The sequence below is a fragment of the Lepidochelys kempii genome, chromosome 8 (assembly GCF_965140265.1).
Source record: "Lepidochelys kempii isolate rLepKem1 chromosome 8, rLepKem1.hap2, whole genome shotgun sequence".
Taxonomy (NCBI): Eukaryota; Metazoa; Chordata; order Testudines; family Cheloniidae; genus Lepidochelys; species Lepidochelys kempii.
Genome location: NC_133263.1, coordinates 6048286 through 6071817, shown reverse-complemented (window position 1 = coordinate 6071817; position 23532 = coordinate 6048286). Strand labels below are relative to the sequence as shown.

Genomic DNA, 23532 nt, shown 5'->3' with positions numbered 1-23532 from the left:
GCTCTCCCTACATGCTGGTGCCCATGGCTGAAAATACTAGCAACTTGCCTAATCACTTCCTGTTAAAGCATTTCCAGCTTCCGCCTGTCCTTGTTTCACTTTCCAGCAATACCTTTCTCAGCCTGCCTGGTAACTGAAAAATTACCGCCTTAGGACTTCTGGGAAACTTACTTGAGTGTTCTCTGGTTAAGGCCGGCTACATAATAATTGGATTTCATAGTGAACTTCTTGACATGCCTAATCAGAAATACATTTTACTAAGTGGCATGTTTCTTTAACGTAAATAAGCTTTAAAACGGGGGGTGAGGCTGAAAATGGCCTGCATTGGGGAAGCAACAGTGCATTGTAGAAGCTGGCCATGGCCCTCTTTTTCACAGTTATTTCCAGTCTTGGTTAAGCATGTACCATGTACTGCCTGACGAATAGCAACTCAATCCTTAGTTGCCTTATCAAGCATTAAAGAGAAATATTTTGTGTCCCTCCTGTCTTGTTTCTCTCTGTCTCCAGTTTGAGGAAATTGCTTGAATCAGGCCTTTTAAAAAGCCTTAGGTGCTGCATGGATCGCTTCATCCAATGCAATGTACAAGCAGTGTAATGCAACAGTTCTCAGAAGGGTAGCTAAAAAGCGATTTCCCCCTCCTCCCCCCGGCAAGTCGGTGGACTATAGCGTCCATGCAGAAACACAGTTCCCTAGAACAAGAAGGTAACATACTGCAGTGCCAAGAACCATACTTCAACTCCCATGAGAACTTAGAGAGTTGAGCAATACGAAAGAAATAACATATTTCCTAGTAAATCATCTCTAAAGTATTGTTTTCAGGCTCCAGCCTATTCTAAAGGCAAGAAAAATGTGCCCAACCTGCCTTCTGGACACCAGTTGACGATGGTTGCAAAAGCAAAGCCATTTTGACACTTAACAGTACAGGGCACACTCACCTGTGTTCAACAGTGTAAAAAGTTACTCCTTTTAGTAGGTGCCCTAATAACACCTCATCCTAAATCCTGCTAGAGTCGGTTTGTGTGGTGTAAAACAGAGAGATTCATAGATATTAAGGTCAGAAGAGACCATTATGATCATCTAGTCTGACCTGCACAACGCAGGCTACAGAATCGCACCCACCCACTCCTGCGAAAGACCTCTCACCTATGTCTGTGCTATTGAAGTCCTCAAATCGTGGTTTAAAGACTTCAAGGAGCAGAGAATCTTCCAGCAAGTGACCTGTGCCCTATGCTACGGAGGAAGGTGAAAAACCTCCAGGGCCTCTTCCCTTTTCCTCCCTGACCCAAATATGGCAATCAGCTAAACCCTGAGCATATGGGCAAGATTCACCAGCCAGATACTACAGAAAATTCTTCCCTGGGTAACTCCGATCCCACCCCATCTACCATCCCATCACAAACTATTCCTGAACTGCTACAGCCCTACTAATGTCCAAAGCAGCAAACAAGGTTTGGGGATCTGGATAGTTTGGTTCTATCTGTACTGCAAGGGCAAACACTAGGCTTACCATTGTTGTTAGGAACTGCAGTGTAGATGAGGGCTCAAAGGGAAGCAGTATGAGAAGATTTCCCTCGCACGCACTCTCAAACCTAGAGTACACAATAAAATGATCCTACTTCTTAAATGTCCATGAAATACTAAAGGAGCGCAGCATTTCGCAGCTATTAGCACTGGCTTTAAAATGACATCTCGGGTACTAAAAATCCACCGAAAGCAAATTTCAGAAAACTTTTATTTTGTTTGTTTTTAATTGGAATCGGCATGAATGTATGGTTCAATAAATATATATATTTTTATATACACTTACAACAGAAATCTTACAGTCCATCTTCAAACGGCTGGAATAGAACTTTTTTTAAATTTTGTTTTTACAAGCCAAAAAAGTAATCTGCCATTGCTCATGTGCTCATGCAAATTGTACTTGTATAAGTTATAGGTTTGTTTTATCATGACGTAAAAATGTTACTCTTAAGGAAGCGGTTGCTTTGCACTCTGTGCCCTTTATAGCAAAACACGTCCTTAAATGGAGCAATAAGGCCAGACCAATTGTATCAATATAGACAAATACATTTCACATAGAAAAGACAGGGAGGTCACTTTTTTTTTCCTTTTTTTTTTTTAAGAGGGGCAGGTGAGAAGAGAAATGTATGCAAGCATGTTTTTTTCTGTCTAGACCAGTTTTCACTTCTTGGAAAACGCAGCCCCTTTCAGTGAGAGTCAGTACCTCTTACGGTATTTCTGTATTTCTCTAGTCCTGCTTTTGTTCTTGATGACAGCAGCATGAAAACTAGTTTCTGCTCCTGCTTGTTTCCTTCCTGACTTCCCACTTTGGGGCATTTGATTGCCACAGAGCCAGTGATCGTGCTACACCTGAGAGAACGGTTTCAGTGGAGGAAGGAGCTACAGGTGCATGGGCGTTGCTAAGTTCTGTTGCAGCAGGATGTTCAAGAGCAAACCTGAACTTCCTTTCTAGCACTAAGGAGAGTAGTTGGTGGCTGCCCCATTTTCTCTTCCTGCTTACCCGAGGTTGGGAGAGAGACCATTCTTCCTCTAGCCTGCCCAAAATCTCTTGCAAGAGGCTGATGGTATTTTCCCACCCACGTTGCTTCAGCTTTTCAAGATCTCTCGATTTGCCTTGGTCTTGCTGCCTTTCAAACCCATGTGCAAAGTTACATTTTTCCCAATGGCTCGGTTAGTTCATGAAATAGGTGGAGAGTTCTGGCCAGCGTGGGAGCTGTCAGTAATGTCATAACCAGGCCCAGGAACTGCCCACGGTCTGTCTCTGTTTTTCACATCTGAATTCAGTTTCACAGTAGGAATGAGATGCTCCGGGCTGTGCATTTCAGGGTAATCCGTGTACCTCTCAGGTGGATAAAGCTACTTACCCTTCAGCTTTGTGCCTTATGCCAACGTTTACGATCTACTCCAAATTCCCAGAATGGGCCTGCCTCTCATGCCTGACTGCATAAGCAGCAGAGAATGCAGTGTTAATGTACGAGACTGCCAGAGGCTACAGTGAGCAGCAGTCCGGCACTGCAGATAGAACTTAGGTGATGGCTCATTCCTACTACATCCCTGCCATTCAAGTGCTTACTGAGCACCATAATTCTGAGGACACTTCCAAACCTGACAGGCCCCCAAATTAACCTGCCTTCAGTTCAACCACAGGGGAACTGAGATTTACTGTGCAAGGATTTGGATAGTGTAGATATCCTGCTGGGTCTCAATGGGAGAAAGCCAGGAGACAGTCATGTCTTCCAATTGTCCCAACAACTTCAAGGGCCTGGGTCAGTGTTGGCGGTTTTTAAAAGCAAGACAGACCCGCTGGGGCCGAGGGCCATGAATGTTTCAGTAGGAAGTGACCATTTGTTTCAAACAATTTTTCGAATGTAGGGTAATTTAGGAGCTTGTCAACCTGGATGGTGTCCTCATTAAGCCCCACATTGTGTCTTGCTAACCACCTATGTTATCCCTGTATCTGAACAGTGCAACCTCTTCAGATTCAAACCCAGACAATTAATTGGGAATCTCGGGAGCCAAAAAAGGAAATAATGCAGACCTGCATGTCTACAAAGGAGGGCACTAAATTTCAAAGTCCTTCTTTTGTGGTTTCTCTATCAAAAGCTGAGAATGGGCGATCACTTGATGATTACCTGCTCTGTTCATTCCCTCTAGGGTACCTGGCACTGGCCACTGTCAGAAGACAGGACACGGGGCTAGATGGATCTTTGGTCTGACCCAGTATGGCCGTTCTTATGTTCTTAAAAGTCCTCCTTTAAGGCAATAGGCCAAACTCAGCTCTGGTTTAAACAGGTCATGCACACTTAAACCAGGGTAGCATTTGGCTCATTGGGAGTTAAGGAGCCAGGGACTAGGGAGTAAAGAGCTATTCCAGAGCTGGAAAGGCCTCCTTTACTCAGTTCCTTGCTCAGGCCAATTTCATGAGTCATGGCTACATTAACAATGATTCAGGAATGAGAAGTCTGGGGGGAAATTTGTTTTCAGCCCCACCTAGCTGGCTCATCTGGGGCTGGTGCCTAAAGTCTGAGATCTGCTTTCACTCAGGCTGGTAACTCACCCACTTTGCAGTAAGATTGCAGGCTAAGCCACTCAAGGGCTGAAAGTCCTCCAGTGTCTTCCCACATTTCCCCCCATGTGCACAGGACAGCTAAGCTCTCCCACAATTCACTGAGCAAGATTTAGTTGGGGATTGGTCCTGCTCTGGGCAGGGGGTTGGACTAGATGGCCTCCAGAGGTCCCTTCCAACTCTGTTATTGTGTGATTCTATGATTCTAACCCTAGAAAGGCTCATTTTACTGCAGCCCAAACAATCGTGGGCTGGGTCCCTAGAAGTCCTAGCGATGCAGGTGAGTGCAGCACCAGTGTGGGCCCCATGACTGGAGTATGGCTTTGCAGTGCAGTTGCTCATAACCAGGCTAAGATAACTCGGGTGCTCTGCAGTGAAGACATACTTTTATGGCTTTCTGTATGTACAGAAGATGCACTGATTTAGTTTAATCCCGGTTTATATCAGTTTAGCTCACTTCACCATGCATGTCAACAAAACCTTAGTGACAACTAGGTTTTTATACTGGGGTAACCCATTAACCATCCTATCAAAGAGCAGAGTTCTTTGCCAGCTATAGTGTAATGTAATGGATAAGCCCCCATGCACGGGCAGAAGGTGACTAGCAAATAAAAGACAGGAGAATGGTGTGGGGGAAGACACAGACTGCATATAAACAAGTGTATCAGGTTCTCATGACAGTTTCCCAGATACACTGCAAGTCAATTGCAATGATTCACGCGGGAGGTGTCAAGAAACCATAATGAAACTTCACTGAAACCACAGAAAGACCCCCACCAAAACCACGATGCTCCAGAGTAAGGGCCAAAGTTTTGTCTTTAACTTACCCTATGGTGCCTGAGCAATGTACCATTACGTCCCCCCAGCTCCAGAAACAACTCTAGCCTAAAATCTTCCTTAACTAAAAGCGACTGGAGTTTAAATACCTAGATACAACACGCTGAGTTGAGAGGGGGGATTCAATGTGAAGTTAGATTGTCAGCCTTAACATCCTAGAGTCTATTCATGGTCCAAATCCTTCATTTACATATTTTCAGAGCCTCATGTAGCACATATCTCCTTTCACCTCATGTTAACAGATGACCCTCAGAGCTGTTTGATCCCTGTTCACAACCCACAGACTCCACATAGATGATAGTTGTCATGTCCCGACCCATAGGCAATGAGTGTGGAGGTAAGAAACAAGCGTAGGAGAAATGCATCAGCACTATTTCTAGTCATGGCAAAAGCCCACACCCTAAGAGTTGTTTGGTGGTTTTCTGAGTATATGGAAAGGACCAAGTCAAGACCACAGACCAATGTCCTGCCAAATTTCATTAAAATGTGAATAAAAAAAAGTCCCTCTTGAAATCTGAAGATGCGAACGTGAGTGCATGTGTATAAAATATACAGTGGAGCATATACACTGAGAGTGTAGCTCAAAATGAAAAGGCAAATTTTCAGCCCGAAGTGGCTTTTTCAGGGTTGTGTTATAAATCCCTTGGCGCAGGTTTTACAATGGAAATGCCAGCAGACCCTGACCTCTCAGGAAATGAATAGGCACCATCCTGTCCTTCCCCACCACAGTTATTGGTAGGATTTAGAGCCCAGCTGGACTAGGTCCGGAGGGAATCGTGCTCTTTGTAGCCGGCATCTCCCTAGCAGGAGGTGAGCAGACAGCACCAGGAAGTTTTACAGACCGCGGGCAAAGTTCAGCCCTGGCGTATTCATTATTTGTTAAGTGCCAAGAAGGTGGTTAGGTAATACCTGCCCAAAGGAGCTAGCAATAACCTCCTGCCTATCAAGTTACGCCTGGACTGAGTTTGAACCGAGGAACATTATACCAGCACTCTAACTGCTGCCGCTACTGTGCAATGTTATACCTAGGACATCTCCCCTCCTCATCTCCACCACCTTATGGACTAGACCCACTTAAGTAACCACCTAAACACCATAAACGCCGGGGCAGAATAGGACTAGTAAATTGCAGACGGGAGCGTTGTGGCCCAGGATCCCAATGCAGTCTGCCCCTAGAACCCTGGAGGTAAAGTATATGATGACCAGGTTCGATCCTCAGACTGGCAGAAGCCTGGACATATGAATGATATAAAACAGAGTAGCATATACAAGCTACTGCCTGCACCCTGCCTGTTAATCAGAACATGACATTTCCACCTTTTGATCAGTCAGTGGCCAGTTCGAGTGCTTTAAATGCCCATGGAAGACAAATAACCGAACATGGAATGAAGAAGAGTCTCTCCGGTTTATCAGTTGTTAATGCATTCCCCCTTCTCATCGTCTATTAGGATGCTTACAGTTGTGTTACACCTCCTCGTCACCAGGGGAAAGGGCAACTCCCTACCCTAACGGCTGCAATCCTCTCTCTCTCTATGGCATTCAGATTTATTCCCCTGATGGATCCACATTACAATAGCCAACAGTTGGCATCAAAATGGAGTTATTTCCACATTGGTACAATGTTGTAATGAAGGTACAGGGGTGAGAGCAGGGAGTTCTTGAAAATAACCAAGTTTCCAGGTCTCATCCTTTTAACTTACGCTTGTAGTATCAGCAAATAATAAATACTACTAATAATTAAACCAAACTATCAGGCCCTCATTCCAAACCCAAAGACAATCCTTGCCCTGAAATCAAATTTTAATTGCAGGGCAAACAGTGTATGGAAGAAAAAGCCCAGATTTATGTTGTGTCTTCACGGCAGCAAAAGATGGGGTTTTACCTTGAGCTAGCTACACTGATGTAAAACCCTAGGGGTGATAAGGCACAGGTCATTTTTAACCTTGATGTAGCTAGTTGAGGTCAACACTATACTTCCCACTGGGGCTTTATCTTGACTAGATACATTGAGATAAAAACTCAAATGCTTTGTCGCTAGTTAGATTTTACTGCCAGAAAGCCAACTCAATGTGAAAACATACCATGCTTTGCAGTGAAGACAAAACCCTAGTGGAAAATCAAACCTCAGCACCTTGTTCCAGAAGTCACAATTCAAACTGAAAGAGTGTGTGTGTGCTGGGGGTGGGGGAGGAAAGGATGTTCCAAAGAGAGTGGTAACAAATCTTTGTGCCCAATCAAAGAAAGGAAGTGGTTCATTAAATTTAAAATGGAATTGCTGGGACATTCCTAGCTAATGAAGATGCCTGACTTGGTTAGATTTGCCCCACAGGATGGAGTGCCTATCAGATCCAGTAGTGACGTTACAATACCTTTCATCAAAACGCATGTGTCTTTGGGATTGTACTGTACACATGACATTAGTTGCTTAACCATGTTTCTTGCTCAGATGAGCTGATGATTAGTTTGGGATAGAAGAGAAAGTTCCCAGTAAGGAATTGATTTTTTTATGTCCTGGAGAGTGGTGAGGAGGGATCACGTGAAAGACTCGGAAGGCCATATTCTATTCTCTACTATCGGAGTTCATGATGAGTGAGAAGGGGTGACATCAAGGGACCTCTGTCCTTTTGTGTCATCTTCTTCTTGATCTTGCAAAGTCCTGGGTGCTCTCAACTCTCCGTGAGGTGAGGGCACTCATAACTTTGCAGGAGGAGCACTTCCCTCCGGCAGGTTTGGGACATTTGTTTGCTCTGTAAAACATGATGACCGTGGAGGCACACAGTAATATTCTGCGTGTGTGTGAAGGGGTGCTTGGACACAGAAGCGTCTCCTCCAGCCCAGCACACTCTTAAATTGAAGCCAACATAGCAACAAAAATTCAGGAAGAAAAGTTTAGCCAACAAATTAGAGGGAAAGTGTTCCTCAGTCTTGCACCAGGCTCCAGCAATCCTGTTTATTTAGATGCCCCTTGGCAGGTATTCTGTAGGTGAAACACGATGGTGGTATCAACCAATGGCTCATGATCAGTCAGTGTGAAACAATAGAAGGGACAAGGCTACGTTCAGCCACACGCTGAAGGCAATGGGGTCACACCAGGGATAAGCTGGGCCCTACCTGTCTCACACCGGGCAAGGTTCCACCTGAGCTGGAATTTGATACTGGGCTTTGATTTAACATGACACAGGGTCACTTCTGAACCTCCACAACTCACTGGCTCTCCAGCATTGGAGCAAACCATGGTGAGTTCAGTCGCTCTAGTGGGGGAAGGAGCTCTCCTCACCATACTCCCATGTCCCACAAGTCATTCCTAGATAGGCTTTTTGCGAGCAGTGCTTCCTTTATAGCTATACCTGATACAGGCTAACTTTACGCACCGCAGGGCTACCTGCTTGTAGGAGCTTTTTACCCAGCATGCCTTTCTGGGGCTGGCCTTTTAAATTGGGCAGAATCCAGCAGCTGCAGGCCTAATGGGATAATTTTCACATTGTGCTTTTGCTAGCTGCTGCTCTTCTAGATGCTGGTAAGTCCCCTTTAGCTGCTACTATTTTTCCCCTTTCTTATTCTTGCCCCTTCTCCCAGGGCCCTTGCTTTTCGTGCCACTTAAAGAGTGAGAAATATCAGCAGGAGAAAAGAAATTCATCTGCACATTCACTGATGCAAAGGTATTTTCTAACTGGGAGAGGAGCCATCCTCCGAGAGCTCTGCCAGGGGAGGTGGGTGAACTGGTTTGTCTCTGCTGGAGGGTAGGGGAAAGGAGAAGATTGCTGGGCATTTGCACATTGGCAAAGTGGAGTGATACCCTGGCAGTGGGATCTTCCTTGTGGGGTAGGAACGGCCTTAATTGAGACTGCTGTGCAAAGATATTATGCTAGTGTGTGTGCATCTTTCTTCTAGGTGAGGCACTCAGGCCAAGCTACAGTGTGACCCTGCAGGGTTAGTGAGGGCACATCCTGAGACAGTGGCAGCTGGAGGTCAAACATTTAGGTGGGACTCAGTCACTCTCCTTAACTTCCACAATGCTCCTTAATGAAAAGGGACTGCACCCCTTCTGCCCTGCCCGGACACTGATCCTCCAGCTGGAAGAGCTGTTTCCTTAAATCGATAGCTCTGGATGGCTCATGCTGGGGAAAGAAGGCATCTTATATTCTCTCATGTTCCTGTGCTGGGCAATGCCCCAGCTGCCTCTGTTGTGGGGCGACTGTCTTCTGAAGTGAGCTGATGGGTCTATGCGGTGTTGAATTACTTGATAGCTGGCCAGTCAGTGGATTGGCTGGTAGAGAAATCTGAGATTGGATCATATACTGATGCCCTGGGCTCCTAGGAGCTGGGAGGGCCCTTATGAGACATTGTGCAGGGTTTGGGTCCTCATGAAAGGGGTCATCTCAGAGGGCTCTGTCTGCAGCCATTCACCTCTGGCAAGGACAGCATTGGGGGTGGGTTCGGGTGAGAGAGAGAAAGATCTGTTTTGCTAGTGAGAGATTGGTCCTGACCCTTTGTGCATCTAGGGTCTGAGGCAGGTGTGGGAGAGAGGGAGAGGGGATGATTCCTAAAAGGTAACCGTGAGTTTGAGTGTAGCCCACTGCACAAACAGCGATTGAGCAGGGGAGGAGGGATCCTGTGCTGATGATCTCTCTTTTCTCCACTGACTGTCTTGTTTAATTGCATTCTAAAATGTAAAGCTTGAGCTCTGTGATTTACAGACACGTACTAAAACAGTTCTGTGAGAAGAGAGAAGGGCCAATAAAAGCCATGCCATGAAAAGGGCACTCTGAAAAAAAGGCCATTATTCTCTGAATATGAACTAAGCAAGTGCTTTTCATTCCCACATTAGTTATCTGAGGCTGGTTTGAAGCTGTTTAATGGGATTCTGCAGAATATAATTTCCATCAGAGGTTGGTTTTTTTTCTTACAAGCAATGTAATTTGGGTTGTTTTTTTTTTTTTGGCTTTGCTTTGTCTTTATGCTGACTTTGGGATCTAGCGTTCTATTTCAAATCGGAGGGAGGGTGAGGGAAATAGAACATGGAAAAATTGTAGCAGTGAAACAGAGGAACCAAAGTCACTGTGCAGACCCCCAGGAATAAGTAACAGCCTTCAGGTATAGATTAGTTTGAGAAAATGAGATGCATAACCCTAAGCAATGAAGGTGGTACTGATCATCAGTGGGAGAAAGGGGAGGGAAAGAGAGATGGCTAGTGGCCCTGGCTGGTATCAGAGGAAACCTTAATGATCCTAAAATTATTGCATGCTAATTTCCTCTTTGGTGCTAATCTTAATGCCCTCAAGAATGATCAAGTACCTTAATTATCTCTTTAACTAATGAAGTGCCTCCATTAAAAAAAAAAAAGGTAGAAATTGATTCAGAAAGAGGAGCAGCATTAGAGCTTCTTTCCACCAGCAAGCACAGCTTGGAAAGCTCCCTCATGGGAATAAGAGACTGCTAAATGCTTCCTGTACGGGATGAGAGCCGAATCCTTCTCCCATTCAGCTGCGTGGGTGTTTTGCAATGGACTGAAATGGGACCAGGACTGTGAAATAATAATTGTGAAATGCATGGAAACTTTACCACCAACTTTAAGAACCCGCAGGGTCCCTGGGACTGTAAATAAGACAGAATGACCATGCTAATTTGAACCACCCTGGCTCTGCCTTGAAATTGACAAGGCTCAAGCAGCACCGTGTGGAGGGAAAAAATGTTTGAAACGTAAATCACTTATTTCCTGTTGGCAGAAGAACTTTCAAAGTTCTCAGTGGTCTCAGGCTTCAATCCTGCAGGGAGCTGAACATGCTGGCCCCGGTTCAGCAAAGCTTTCAAACACATGCTTAACTTAAAGCACATGAGTGCTTCCCTCGAGATCAGTGGATTTGCTCACAGGCTTAAAGTTCAGCATGTGGCCTTTGCTGGATCTGAGGTCAGAATGCTCAGCACCTTGCAGGATCAAGCACTTTTACAGAATTACTTAGCACCTTAAGATACAGCTCAACTCTCGCCGATTTCCATGACCGCAGGATTAAGACCCAAAACGGACTCTGACTGTGAATTACAACCTAAAAAACATGAGTAAAGACAAATGAAAATCTATATTACTATCACTGTCTATATTACAATTATTTTTGCCCTTCAATGGTCATATTTACATGTGAGAACATTAATTCCTGATCATGTGATTATACCATTTCAGCCACATGTCGGGAAGAAACAATGGGAGACAAGGGGTGCCTTCATGATTTGGCAGTCTAAGTCCCATTTTCAAAAGAGATTTAGATGCCTAAGTCTCGTTTGAAAAATGTACCTACAGGTCACTATTTGTTTTTCTTGCCATTACATAATATTCTGATTTGCACTTAAAAAAACACCTGCTGACCCCAATTTCCATAAAAGGTTACCTGCTACAGTAGTGATATAGTTCACTTATGGCAGGGACCGACAGCGCAAATGGGAAACCTGTGGGTTATTGCTAATAAATATTGTTGCTGGCAATAATAAAGCTGTGTACTTTGGAGAGCTGGCAGTTTCTTTTAGTATATACAGGGTAAATACAGTATGTAGAAACACCCTGTGAAACCTTCCATAATTGTCAGTGGTTCGGTACTGCAAGGATGAGTACTGTAGAAAAAACTAAGGGCTTTTCTATATGTGGAACATGACCAGCAGAACTATTCAGTGGTAAGATTACACTGCTGTATTTCTGCCAGTCAGTTTCCCATGTAGATAGACAAGCCCTTAGTCTGAGATATCACATAAATATTAACTGGCTATGTAAGGAAATGACAAGAGACCTGATTGTGTTTACACTGAATGGCAAAACTTTGACTTTAGCATCACAGTAATTGGGTCCAGAATTTAGTCACCCATCTCTCCCAGTTTGGCCCCTACAAGGTGCTCCATCTGAGTGGATCGATATGGCCCCATGGAGCCCTGCTGAAGTCAGTGGGGCTCCATGCAGGTGCAGCCATCTGCCTGGATTCAGGATGTTTCAGGATCAGGACGTATGTCTCCTATTCTCTTCCGACATCCCAAACTAGACAGGACTGGAGATGACAGATGAACATGAGCTGCAAATTTGGCCATGGTTCAGATCTGGATCTGAACTTCCCCAAGTTTCAGGGTTGTTTGAGCTCAGTACCCCTTTCTAAGCTGGATCAGAATCCAGTTAATCAGAAACATGTTTTCCTGGCTCTTGTCAGACCCGAGTCCCCCGCCCCACCCCACATCATGCCCTGTACATGGGATGAATTGAAAAAAGCAAAGTAGGATGTAACAAAGTTATAACAAAAGATGTCACAAACTAGGCTCCAGATTCCCTAGTATTGCATACTGAGACGTGTGGTTTGTTAATCATCTAATGGCCACTACTCATAACAGCTAAGCTGTCACAGTGGTTCAGGAGAAAGAAATCTGCAGATGGGAACTCTCCCTAGGGGGCAACAGCTGACCCCTCCTGTAGTTCCCTTGAAGTCAGTGGAGTTGCAACTGAGATGAATTTAGCCCAAACTAGGAGTGTGAATCAGAATTTGGAAAGGGAAGGGAAAAATCATTATTTAATGGTCAGGATCCAAAATGTTAGTGCCAAGGATGGATCTAGAATCCATTTCACATGACCAAAGACAGACAAATGCAGGCAGGGCTTTCCCCTGTGTTCCTCAAAGGGAACACGTGGGGGTATGGGGTGTGTTAGCTGCAGAGTCTGCCCTGGTGTCAGACAGGTAGGAAATTCCCTCAATCTCCTCATTCACTTCAGGTCATGACAAGCTGTTGAGAGCGATTCCCCAGCACACAACTGGCACAACAGGCCATTCATGCCGCAGAGGGTTCAATAATTCAACAAGCAAACTCAAGCCAGCAGCAGTCTCGGTCCCCAGCCAAGACTCAGTCATCTTCAGATTAAACATCGGCTCTGCCTGACTGCTTTGTATTCCAGTGACTTCTCCCTTCCTGGGAACGCTCTGTTACCCAGCGACAGAAGAACAAAATCCTCAATCTACAAGATTTATGCTGCCTGAGTGGAGGGAGGGGGCTGGTATTTCACTCCCTGTCCCCATCCCAGCAGTGATAACGAGCCCCTGAAGCTAAGCGGTACCTCTTGCCAAGACTTTAGAAAATACTGCATTTTACCCTATTCTGTGCAACAGACCCACTTTTTTTTTTTTTTTTTTTGCCTTTTTTTCTTCTATTTTTAAATAAAGTGCATTTAGTGCTGGTGAAAGGTGCTGGCCTGGCAGCCCTGCAGACTGATGTCTGTCCACAGAACCGGTAGCACCTGGGCAGCCATGGGCAAGCTTTCCCCATCCTCGTCCCTCCCCTTCCCACGGTGCATCTGGCCTGTGCTAGAACGGCCTTCAGTCTCCACCCTTGGCCTCTCTGCTCTAAGGCTGGCCGCTGTGACACGGGCTTTTGGACTGGGAGCTGCATTTAGCCCACCAAACCCTTTCACCGCTTTCCCATCAGATGGCTGGTTGCGACTGACCTGGGTCAGATCCGAGTGGGTGTCCGAGGCGAGAGGCTCTCTATTCCGTCCCTGGTCCAGTAGACCTGTATAAAAGGGCTGGAGTTTTGCTTTGCGTTGCCTTGTATCACATGTAGAGATGCAACTCCTGAAATCGAACGCCTGCCTCCTACATGGATAGAAATGGATCAGTCCTGCCCCAGGCCAGTTGTTTCCAGCTGCTGAAAGGCAAATCCTGAGCAGGGGTGTTGAAAACCTCCCGAGGCGCCTCTGATCTGGCTCCCTTAGTTCAGCATCCCGGTCTCTACATAGCAATCAAGACCCAGCCTGGGTGCTTCAGTGCCAACTGATTGTCTCTTCTTTCCCATTCGCTGCTTCTCTTATCACCTGACACACTAAAGTGCGCAACAATAAATAAATAAAATACAGCCATGGCAGCTCGGCAGCCTGGCTACTGGATCGAAGATGGCCCCAAAGACAGGGATAGGACAGCAACTCTGCTCATCTGCACTGCTCCTGAGCCTGTCTTTGAGATGCCAGCAACAGAGCTGTATAAAATGCCCCCATCCCTACCCCGAACACTGACATTACGCTTGCATCACAAGCTTGTCTGAAGGGCAGCCCCCTGCCTATTTGCCAGCGTTTCCGTCCCCTCTTTGGATGCCTGGCTCCTGGAAACCCCTTTCCCACCCCATGTAAACATTAATGGCCTTCCCTTCTCCTCATCTGCTTGGCTTCCTTGGGCTCCCCCCGGGGACCAGATCCTTCCGCCAAACAACAGAGGGAAAAGAAGGCTCGTTCCTCTTTCCCTGGACGTCAGAGCTGAACGCAGCACTCGAAAGTTACAAAAGCATAGTTGGGCCCTCGACCCAGTTTCAATACTGTTACTGCTATGCAATGGCAGAAAATAATGATTGCCCTCTCTGTACAGCTACCGCTCCCCCCCACCCCAGCCTGCACCAGTACAAATCGATTTCTCTTATTTCTCTATCTACTTCCCTTCCTCACTGCGAGGCGCGGAGCATTAGAACGCCGGGATTTTTTTTTTAAAGCTCTATCGAAACACAATTGCTCTCTGTTTTTTCCCATTCACCTTCCACCCCCCCCCCCCAAACAAATGTGGCATAAAAGGGTTGAAACACAAACGCTGTTTTAAAACAATTTTGTTACTTGTGCTAAGGGCAATTGCTGCCTCTTGAGATTGTCACTCTTTTGGTTTGCTGAAAAGGACAGCACATACTCGCACTTTCTAATGCCCTCGTGTTTTCAGATTTCTCGTTGGGCCAGCCTCTAAAGGGGATGGGGACTATATTTCCTTTAACTAAGAGAGACAAAATATTTGATTTTCAAATCCTTGGCCAAAAGAATGACACACAGCCTCTTCCTTAAAGTTCCCCCAATCCATCCCAACTTGAAAACACAGACACCAAACCTAGGGAAGCATAAATGACTCTCTTGTGTGTATGTGTGGGTTTTTTTTTTTTTTTTTTTGCGTGCTTGGCTGGAAACTTGTATGGCCTTTATATAGCAAAAGTCAGATTTAAGCATAATTGTAATATCTTCTGCACATGGAATCATGAATCATTCCAGTGGCTTTAGAATTTAAGCTGTTAATAGGCTAAAAAAAGGATTTTTTTTTGCATTATAATTAAGCATGAATATATATTTAATATATTACACTGCTTGGACTGCTGCTGTAGCAATCCGAACCTTCCTATGCTGTAAAACACCTAGCCCCCTGCAATCCCCCAATTCAAGTTTTGGAAAACTTCCTTCCCCAGCCCCTGGTAATCCTCAGTTTGTATATTTAAAAGTCCCTCCCCTCCCCCCGTTTATTTTAAAGTAGATATTGCCACATTCTTAAATTCATGCATTGCTGCATTGCTATTGCACATGTGTATAGAGGATTGCTTTCTCCCCTCTCATCCTGTTTGGCTCTCCTCTCTGGGCGGCCCTGCTCACTGGTTGTGCACGTCCTCCCTGCGGACGATCTTGTAGATAATCCAGTAGAAAATGTTGAAGATGAGAAAAGCCATAGGGAAGCCAATACGCGAGATCTTGTCAATCTTCTTGGCTCGCTGGATGAACAGCTTGCGCATCTCGTCGGGAGACCTGCAGGCGGCCGGGGCTGTGTTGGCTGTGTTGTTGTTGTTGGCTCCTTTGACCGAGATGCCGTCCTTTGCTTGCAGGCAGGCAGGGCCCATCCCATAGGCAGAGAAGTTGAACCTACCTTCTCCGGCTTCGTCCTCCTGAAACAGATTCATCATAGGGCTCTACTTAAAATAAGATGGAGACAATGCACCCTTGCTATAAGGCTCTCCACTGATGGCCTTCAGCTCCATTGGTGGACACAGCTCCCTTGATGTATTGGACAAACCCTTTGTCTTAGGAGATCAGCCTTATAGAGGGGTGCTATCTGTATTATGCACAGATGCAAATCAGGGGATCCAGCTGGAGTTGGAAGTGGGATTGACTTATCTTTCCTTATGGTTAGTCATTGGGTTTTTTGTGTGTTTTTCCCCCACACATCCCCTGTTTTGCTTCTGCCTCCCTCCCTTCATACCTTCTTTTTCTGCTTGCCCAGAAGGAGCGGGCTCCATGTAACTCATATAGTAAAAGCCGCAACATGAGAATTCCTATGGAGTTACATGGACTTGGCAGCGTAAAGGGCCGTCCATGAAAAGATCTCTGCAGGTGTTCTGGAATGAGCAATGAGCCCACCTTCCGTTTCTTTATCTGTTCCTGTAAGTCTCATCGTGGCCCTGATTCCCCTCTTTCTTGGGAAATATGTCAACCTGGTTTCATCTCCTCCCCATTTAAGGAAATAGTCATCCCACTTGAAATTCAGTAGTGCACCAATGTTTAGTGCTAGGCGACTGGCTCGCTCAAGAGTCTGCTGTACAATCCAATGACTAAACAACAATACTGTGTCCTTATGTGTCAGTCCTTTTATCTGCATCGCAAAGTGCTTTACAAAGGAAGGTGTTGGCCCTATTTCCCAAATGGGGAAACTGAGACGTGCAGTGACTTGCCTAGGGTAATACGGCAAATCAGTTGCTGAGTCAGGAATAGAAATCCAGGTCTCTTGACTCCTGGTTCTGTGTACTATCCACTAGACCATGTTACTAATGAACTGTAATGATGCTCAAAATCCAACAGGCAGCTGGTAAGTCCATGTAACCTCTGCCCTAAATCTCTGAAGAAATGCAGCTTCTCCCAGTAATGCTTTAGAGGGGCTTAATCTATAAAAATGCATTGATGTGGCACCAGCCAATTCCAGTTCCTCCCTGTTCTTTCTAAAAATGTCCCCCATTCCTGCCCCATCAGTCCTCCTTTGCAGAGTGTCTTTTATGGATGGCCCCTACCTTGGGCATGTAGCTGCACGGCATGGGGGAATTACACACTCACAGCTGGGTAACCACACAGTGGAGCCAAGAGCACGTCAGCACATTTGAGCAAAAAATGAAATAAAGCCTTGCTTTTATTTTTTAGACAAGCTTAGTAAGCTGGCGAGCTGTTTGACTTACTGACACGATGTACCTACTCCCCATCCCTTGCTGGGTTCCTTCTGTAGGCCCTCACCCGCATCCCCTCCTCTCTTCCTGGGGTGGGGGTGTGTGAAGTCTATTTATAATGCTCCCATTGCTGTAGTATCTGAATGCCTAGTTATTACCCCCATTTTACAGATGGGGAACTGAGACCCACAATAGCTTGCCCAAAGCTGGGAATTCAACCCATCTCCACCAAGTCCCAGGCTAGCACTCTAACCACTGGCCCATCCTTCCTCTTTTGTCTCAGGGCTGTGTTCTCTGCAGCAACATTCCCTTCTTTGATACTCCACTTCATGCCATCCCAGTGGACCCCTCTCCATCATTGTACTGCTCTCTGAAGTGGTACTAGGTATCTCCTATAGGCCCCGAAGCTCCTGAATGTCCAGCGCTGAGAGAAGAGGAGAAACCTCCTCGGTACCATGCACATTGTTCCCAGACAGAAGTAATCAGAGATGAAGGAAACTTTCCCAATGCCTGCCCCCTGATGTCGATTCAAAGGAGCCTGCACCCACATGGCTCTGTGCTGGGGTCAGGAAGATCAGCAGGGGGCAAGGCACCTAGAATCAGAGAAATGTCAGGCTGGAGAGGTCATCTAGTCCAGCCTCTGGCACTGAGGCAGGACCAAGTAAACCTAGAGCATCCCTGACAGGTGTTTCTCCAACCAATGATGGGGATTCCACAACCTCCCTTGGATGCCTGCTTTAATTCTAAGTTTTTCCTCGTGTCTAACCCATATCTCCCTTGCTGCAGATTAAGACCTGGTCAGTTGATGCTGAAATCCATGGGAGTTAGGGTTGCCAATCCTCCAGGATTGTCCTGGAGTATCCAGGAATGAAAGATTAATCTTTAATGAAAGATTGTCATGTGATGAATCCTCCAGGAGTATGTCCAACCAAAATTGGCAACTTTCGTGGGAGTGAACAGGCCTGCGCAATGGAGGCCTAAGAATGTAGGTTTTCAGGGCCAAATCCTTTTGTTTCCAAAGGGGTAAACTTCTTCCTGAAGTCAATGGGAGTAACAAGGGACTGAATAAGGATAGACCTTAATGCGAATCAGCTCAGGTATGCTGAGGCCAAATGCTCTGTTCTAAATCAGCCTTTGATTTCAGTTGAGAGGGTTTGCTTCAGTGCTGGGAGTTTTGCCAGTGTAAAGACCGTAGGCCAAATTCTCCTCTCACTTACCCTGGTGTAAATCAGGAGGAGCCTCACTGGAGTTGGGGGAGGTACACTAGTGTAATGGTGGGCAGGATCTGAACTGGGTGTTGAGTCAGAACATCAGGCTCTGGCTCATGGTCATTTATATCAAAGCCTAGAGGCCCCAGCTAATATCAGGGCCGTATTACGCTAGGTGCTGTATGTACACCTTGTGAGATACTCCTCCCTCAGCTCAAGCATTCTTCATGTTTGCTTTGGGAAGTTATGTTGATACTTTTGAAGACAGGGATTCCTGAATCATGGTAGTACCTCCACTTGTCCCTGTCTGTCCCTCCATCAGGCGGGGGAGAGATGGAGGGAGGAAGTGAAGACCTGAGCCAACATAACACACAAGCCAGGAATGAGTGAATCTGGGAGACAGTGAGCAGCAGAAACCCGCCTGAGGCTGAGCTCGTTGCAGGGATAACCCTTCATGAAACCCATCCCGACTCTCTGTAGAGCCCATTAAAATCTCTGTGTGCCACCCCTTGGGCATTTCTGTGCCTGCGTAACATTGGCCTTAATTAGAAACAAGAGAAAAGGAAGTTGATAGTTCATAGAATTACTATTTCTACCATTTTAGTACCAAAATAATAAAATAAAAATCCAATTTGTTTGCTAGGCAGATTTAGATTATGGAGAAACTGGGAAACATGGTTTTTCAGCCAGCAAGTGGATTTTGCTATTTTAATCTACGTGGTAGAGGATGCATCAGCAATTAGCATTGAGTAGAAACCAGCGTGACTGGTTTCTGAAGTGTGGGGGCCACTTTTAACCTCCACATGACCTGGTGCCTCTCTCAAGTCAGGGAGCTTCTCTGTTCTCCTTTGCGGCAGATAGGCGACTACTTCCTGCTGTTGCCAGCAGGTGGCAGGGAACCAAAGCAAGAAAGCCGGGGCTGCCAATTAGCACCTCGAGGGACGTGCTCCAAGTGCGGGCGAGGCAGATGTCAAGTACCTGATGACCCACAGGTGCAGGCCTACACCTACAGCATCTCAATGAAGACTGAAGTGGAAATCTCAATACAACTAGCATGCGGTACAAACACTGTGTGACTGATTTTCAGAGGTGCTGAGAACCCAGACCCCTCCTCTAATAATCAGGTCCACGGTGCAAGACACATCTCCGTCTTAACTTTGGAGTTCGGACTCCATCGCCATTATAGGTGTGTCAGGCAGGTACAAACACACATGCAGATCAAACAATTGTGAATAATATTCATTGCAAATGTACTCCTTTTTGTTCTTTATGAATCATTCACGGGCCAGTCTTGATTTTCTGCGAATTTATTCTTCATTGGTGAGCGCCATGTCTTCAGGGCCAAATCAGCCAATCGTGCCTTTTTAATGAACTAAAATGACTTTAACTGAATGAGGATGGGCAACAGCAAGAATAAAACCCACAAAGGGACCAAGCGGGCATTATCCTGTTCAGTCTCCAGCCAGCTCCAAGTGGAAATGATGAACAGGTCAATAGTGCTCTGTGAGACCAGAATGTTCTAGACCTTGAAGGGGCAGTAACCGTGCATGCTCATCACAGCTTTTAAAGCTGCATACACCATGGTACGTAGTTGCCAAAGGGGGCTTGGACAGTCAGGCTGTGGCAGTGGTCCCCAAACTTTTCAAGGTCATGCCCCCCCTTACCCCTGTCTGCCTCCTATCCCCCTAGAGCTGAGAGCAGGGACAGGGGTTAGGGGCCAAGGCTGAGGCCACAGCTGGGGGTGGTTCTGGGTCCGGGGATGGAGTCACGGGCTGGGCTGGGACCAGGGCCAGGTGCAGAGCTGGGCCATAGTCGGGGGCTGAGGCTCGGGGTGGGGCTGGAGCAGAGCTGGGAGCGCAGTGGGGGCTGGGTGGCGCTCCCTTTCCATCCCCATGGGGGTTGGCCTGGGCCCTGTTGCGCCCCCCCCAAACATTCCTCCATGTCCACCTAGTGGGGTGTACCCCACAGTTTGCGGACCTCTGGTCTATGGGGTGTTCACAAGTTGTTGCCTTTGGCTGTTTGCTGTTCATTATTTGTGCTGTGTAACTGGTCATATGATATTGCATCTGCTCCCTGATTGGCCATCTCTCTTTCTCTCTCTCACACACACACACACACATATACACACACGCAGGCTCGCTGAATTTCACAAAGTGCATCCCTATATAAATTGTGAAATTGCAAATAGTAATGGAATGAAAATGTCCCTCTTACACTGATTGAGCCAACTTCTCTCTCTGCTGCTGGCCTTGATTGACACCTGCGGAAATGCACAGCCCAGTGCTTCCCCCCCGTTAGAAATGCGCCTCCATCCCATTTGCACGTGCTCTTTGCGTAGTGGGGGGCTCAACAACGCGATCGGCACGCAGATATGCTTTTTTGCAGGTACAAAACAATTGACTCGGCTTTTTTCCTGACTGAACGTCATGGCTGAAAACGTGGCCCATTTAATCACTCAATGCATATTTTATGGGCTAGTTATTCGACCTTTTGTGAGGTCAATTGTACCTTCTAGTTCCCATGGAAGGACTCCAACATGCAAGGTATAGGGGGGTATAAGTCTGCAAGTAGCTTTACGGGCGAGTTGAGTCTCTCACACTCGTGCATGCTGGGGAGAGGGTGTTACGAATGTAGGGGTACAACAGGGGTGAAGGTAACTTAAAGGGCGGCCAGGCTCCTGGGCAAGGGGGGGAGGGGCAGGGCCTTGGGCAGAAGGGGCTGCTGCCGGGATCCCCGGGCCCTTTTAAATCACTGGGCCCCGGGCAGCTGCCCCTTTTGCCCCTCCCTGCCCCCGTCAGTGGCCCTGCCGGTATGGTGCTTAAAGTGCTCCCGTGGCAGGGCTTTAGCGTTGACTGTGTACCGGCCTGTACCAGCGGCCACTTTCTTGCCCGTACCAGCTTACTTTCACCTCTGGGTTTTAAATGAAATCCAGAAAGAAATTTTTTGTGGGCAAGTGCCATTGCAGACAGGGAAGTCTAGCCAAGTTATGTCGGCCGCTAAGTAAAATGAAAATCAAAATGAACAGAATATAGCCGGTGTGTCTAGATTCACTTATGACAATACATCACTGAAGCACCTTGGTCACATGATATGAAGGGGAGGCAAGGGGCTAGCAAGTTTTGACCTGAACAGCCAATCTGATTGCTCCTTTAGTGTTGCCCATTTTAATACATTATTTCATTCAGTGTGATATGTCAGTGCTTAGAAGAGAGACATCAGAAGATTCCAGGGCACCGGGATAGAGCCATCAGGTTCTCCAGAGCTGTACAATGTGCTTGGAATACACGCAATCAACCGCAAGTTTTGATGAGCGTGCAATCCCCGCTTACTGGGCGTGTTTTTATGTTTGTGCTTTGTTCCAATTAAAGTTGCTGTGAGATTATGCAGGGATTGTAACAGCAGCCTTGCGTTTGGTTGAATACCTCTGGCAAACAGATCTTTTGAAACGTTCTAACTAGAGTTTTTATTATTAGTTTGTCAACAGTACGGCAGCGCGAGCTGCATGCAGCAGCGTGGCTCAGTAGAAAGGGATGCTTGAATCTGGACTAGAGGATAAAAGCACAGTGAGGCACCCGGGCTGGATGGCTGCAGCTCAGACTGGTTTAAGCAGGCAGTTCTCACTCCCTCAGAACCAGAATGTGCTAGTTTTCTCTCCATGACGTGGCCTGATCGTGCACAACGGAAGTTAATGGGAGCTTTGCTGTTGGTTCCCATGGCCCATAGAGCACTTGTCTTTGTGCATGTATATGGCATTCTTCATCCAGAGATCTGAAAATGCTTTACAAAAGTGAGCAACCATTATCACCCATTTTGCAGATGGGGAAACTGAAGCACAGGGTGAGAAGTTGGTTGTCTAGATGTTACAGAGTTGTGAACAGAACCCAGGTCTCCTGGCATCTTATCCACTAGATCATGCTGCCTCCTGAGAGTGCAACAATTTCTCTGGCATGTGAGGAACCATTGTGCAGCTAGAAGTCCAGTTGCTCCGTGGTTTGACCTATTTTCTAGCCTTCTGGGGTGATTCTTCGTAACAAATTAACTCTTGCTATAGGCCAGTGATTTAGGGAGGGTGCTGAAAATCTGCTGCTTCTGAGTTCATTGTCCTAGTTAATGGAGTTTGCAGCACTGGTGTGGCCCTGTCGGTCCCAGGATATGGAGAGACAAGGTGGGTGAGGTCACATCTTTTATTGGACCGTCTGCTGGTGGGAGACAAGCTGGGCAGAGCCAGACCCGAGGAAGAGCTCTGTGTAGCTCAAAAGCTTGCCCCTCTCCCCGACAGGCGTGGGTCCAATGAAAGCTCTGACCTCGCCCGCCTTGTCTCTCTAGTTAATTGAGGCATTTTTACAAGGGGCCTCTTAGTCCTCTGCTGAGCTCTGTGTTGAAGTTGCGGCACCGCGTTACATTCAGGCCACTGCTCTTTGAGCCCCCTACAGGACAGTGCCTGGCCCAGTGTAACTGGATGGTTCCTAAATTCTTGTCTATGTCTTTTAAATGTTTACAGTTCTTGGGAGAGTCCCATGGCACTTCATCTAATAGGCTGTCTTCCTCTGGCCAGCAGGAGAGGGGGGTGTAAGACAACCTCCTGGAGAGAAGAGACTGGGAGAGGCGTGGTTCAGCCAAGTGCTAAATCTTCCGGTCTATGCATAGCAAGCCCCCTGGGCTAAAGCCGGGGATCCCCGAGGTAGGCTGGCACTCCCAGTCTGAAGCAGTGGTCAGCACCACTAGGAAGTCGGGCTGATAAAGGTGAAAACAAATAAATCCCATGCTTTAGAGGGTCAGATCCCTGGTCTCCACTCCCTTCCACTTTGCACAATGGGAAAACCCTAAGGGGCAGCTGGAATTCCCCTTGTAGAGGAGAATCCCTGGGTGATGTCATCCTGGCAGAGCCAGCTGCATGCTATGCTGTCCTACTCCCTGCCTCAAACTGCACAGTGAGTGCTGAGCGGGTGGGTGCAGAGAATGCTGCATTCTGCAGATCCTGAGCTGGCTGAGTGGCCCCTAGGAAACTTGTTCCAGGCAAAACAAATTAAAGCAGCCCTGAGCCAAATCATCCCCCAGCACTGGGGAGGTGGAAGGCGGTAGAAAGGCAGCCTTTCCTAGTAGGTATGAAGCTGTTCAAAATCCCAGCTGGTTATAGGCTAGGGATTAGTGCATGTGCAATGTCATTGCAGTAATGCAGTGACAAACCCTTAGTAAGCCACTATACACCAACCCTTAGAGCAGTCCTGGGGCACAGAGACAGCTGCCCCTCCCAGAAGGTTCATATGGAAAATGGAAGGTGAACACTGTTGTGCGAAATGCTGGCGATGATGCGTGGAACTGGGGTGAAGGTAAAGTGCCCGGATTTATTCCCTGAATGAGATGGTGCACCAATGGCCGAATGGCCTGTAATCAAGGCAGGATCTTCTCCAGAAATAATTACGCACTTCCTCTCTAGGACC

At 46.7% G+C, this 23532-nt stretch overlaps 1 protein-coding gene across 3 annotated transcripts in view; it reads right to left on the bottom strand.

Moving 5' to 3' along the window:
• Positions 1 to 15055: 15055 nt before the first annotated feature.
• The window catches only part of GLRA1 (glycine receptor alpha 1), a 64529-nt gene continuing 56052 nt past the window's right edge, over positions 15056 to 23532 (bottom strand). The window contains exon 9 of one of the 3 annotated variants that reach the window (XM_073358119.1): positions 15056 to 15641. In XM_073358119.1, the coding sequence (XP_073214220.1) occupies positions 15327 to 15641 (315 nt within the window). In that variant the 3' untranslated portion in view covers positions 15056 to 15326. Of the gene's footprint in view, positions 15642 to 21569; positions 21869 to 23532 lie in introns of those variants that run through there. The other 2 variants (XM_073358120.1, XM_073358121.1) reach the window with 2 other exon arrangements.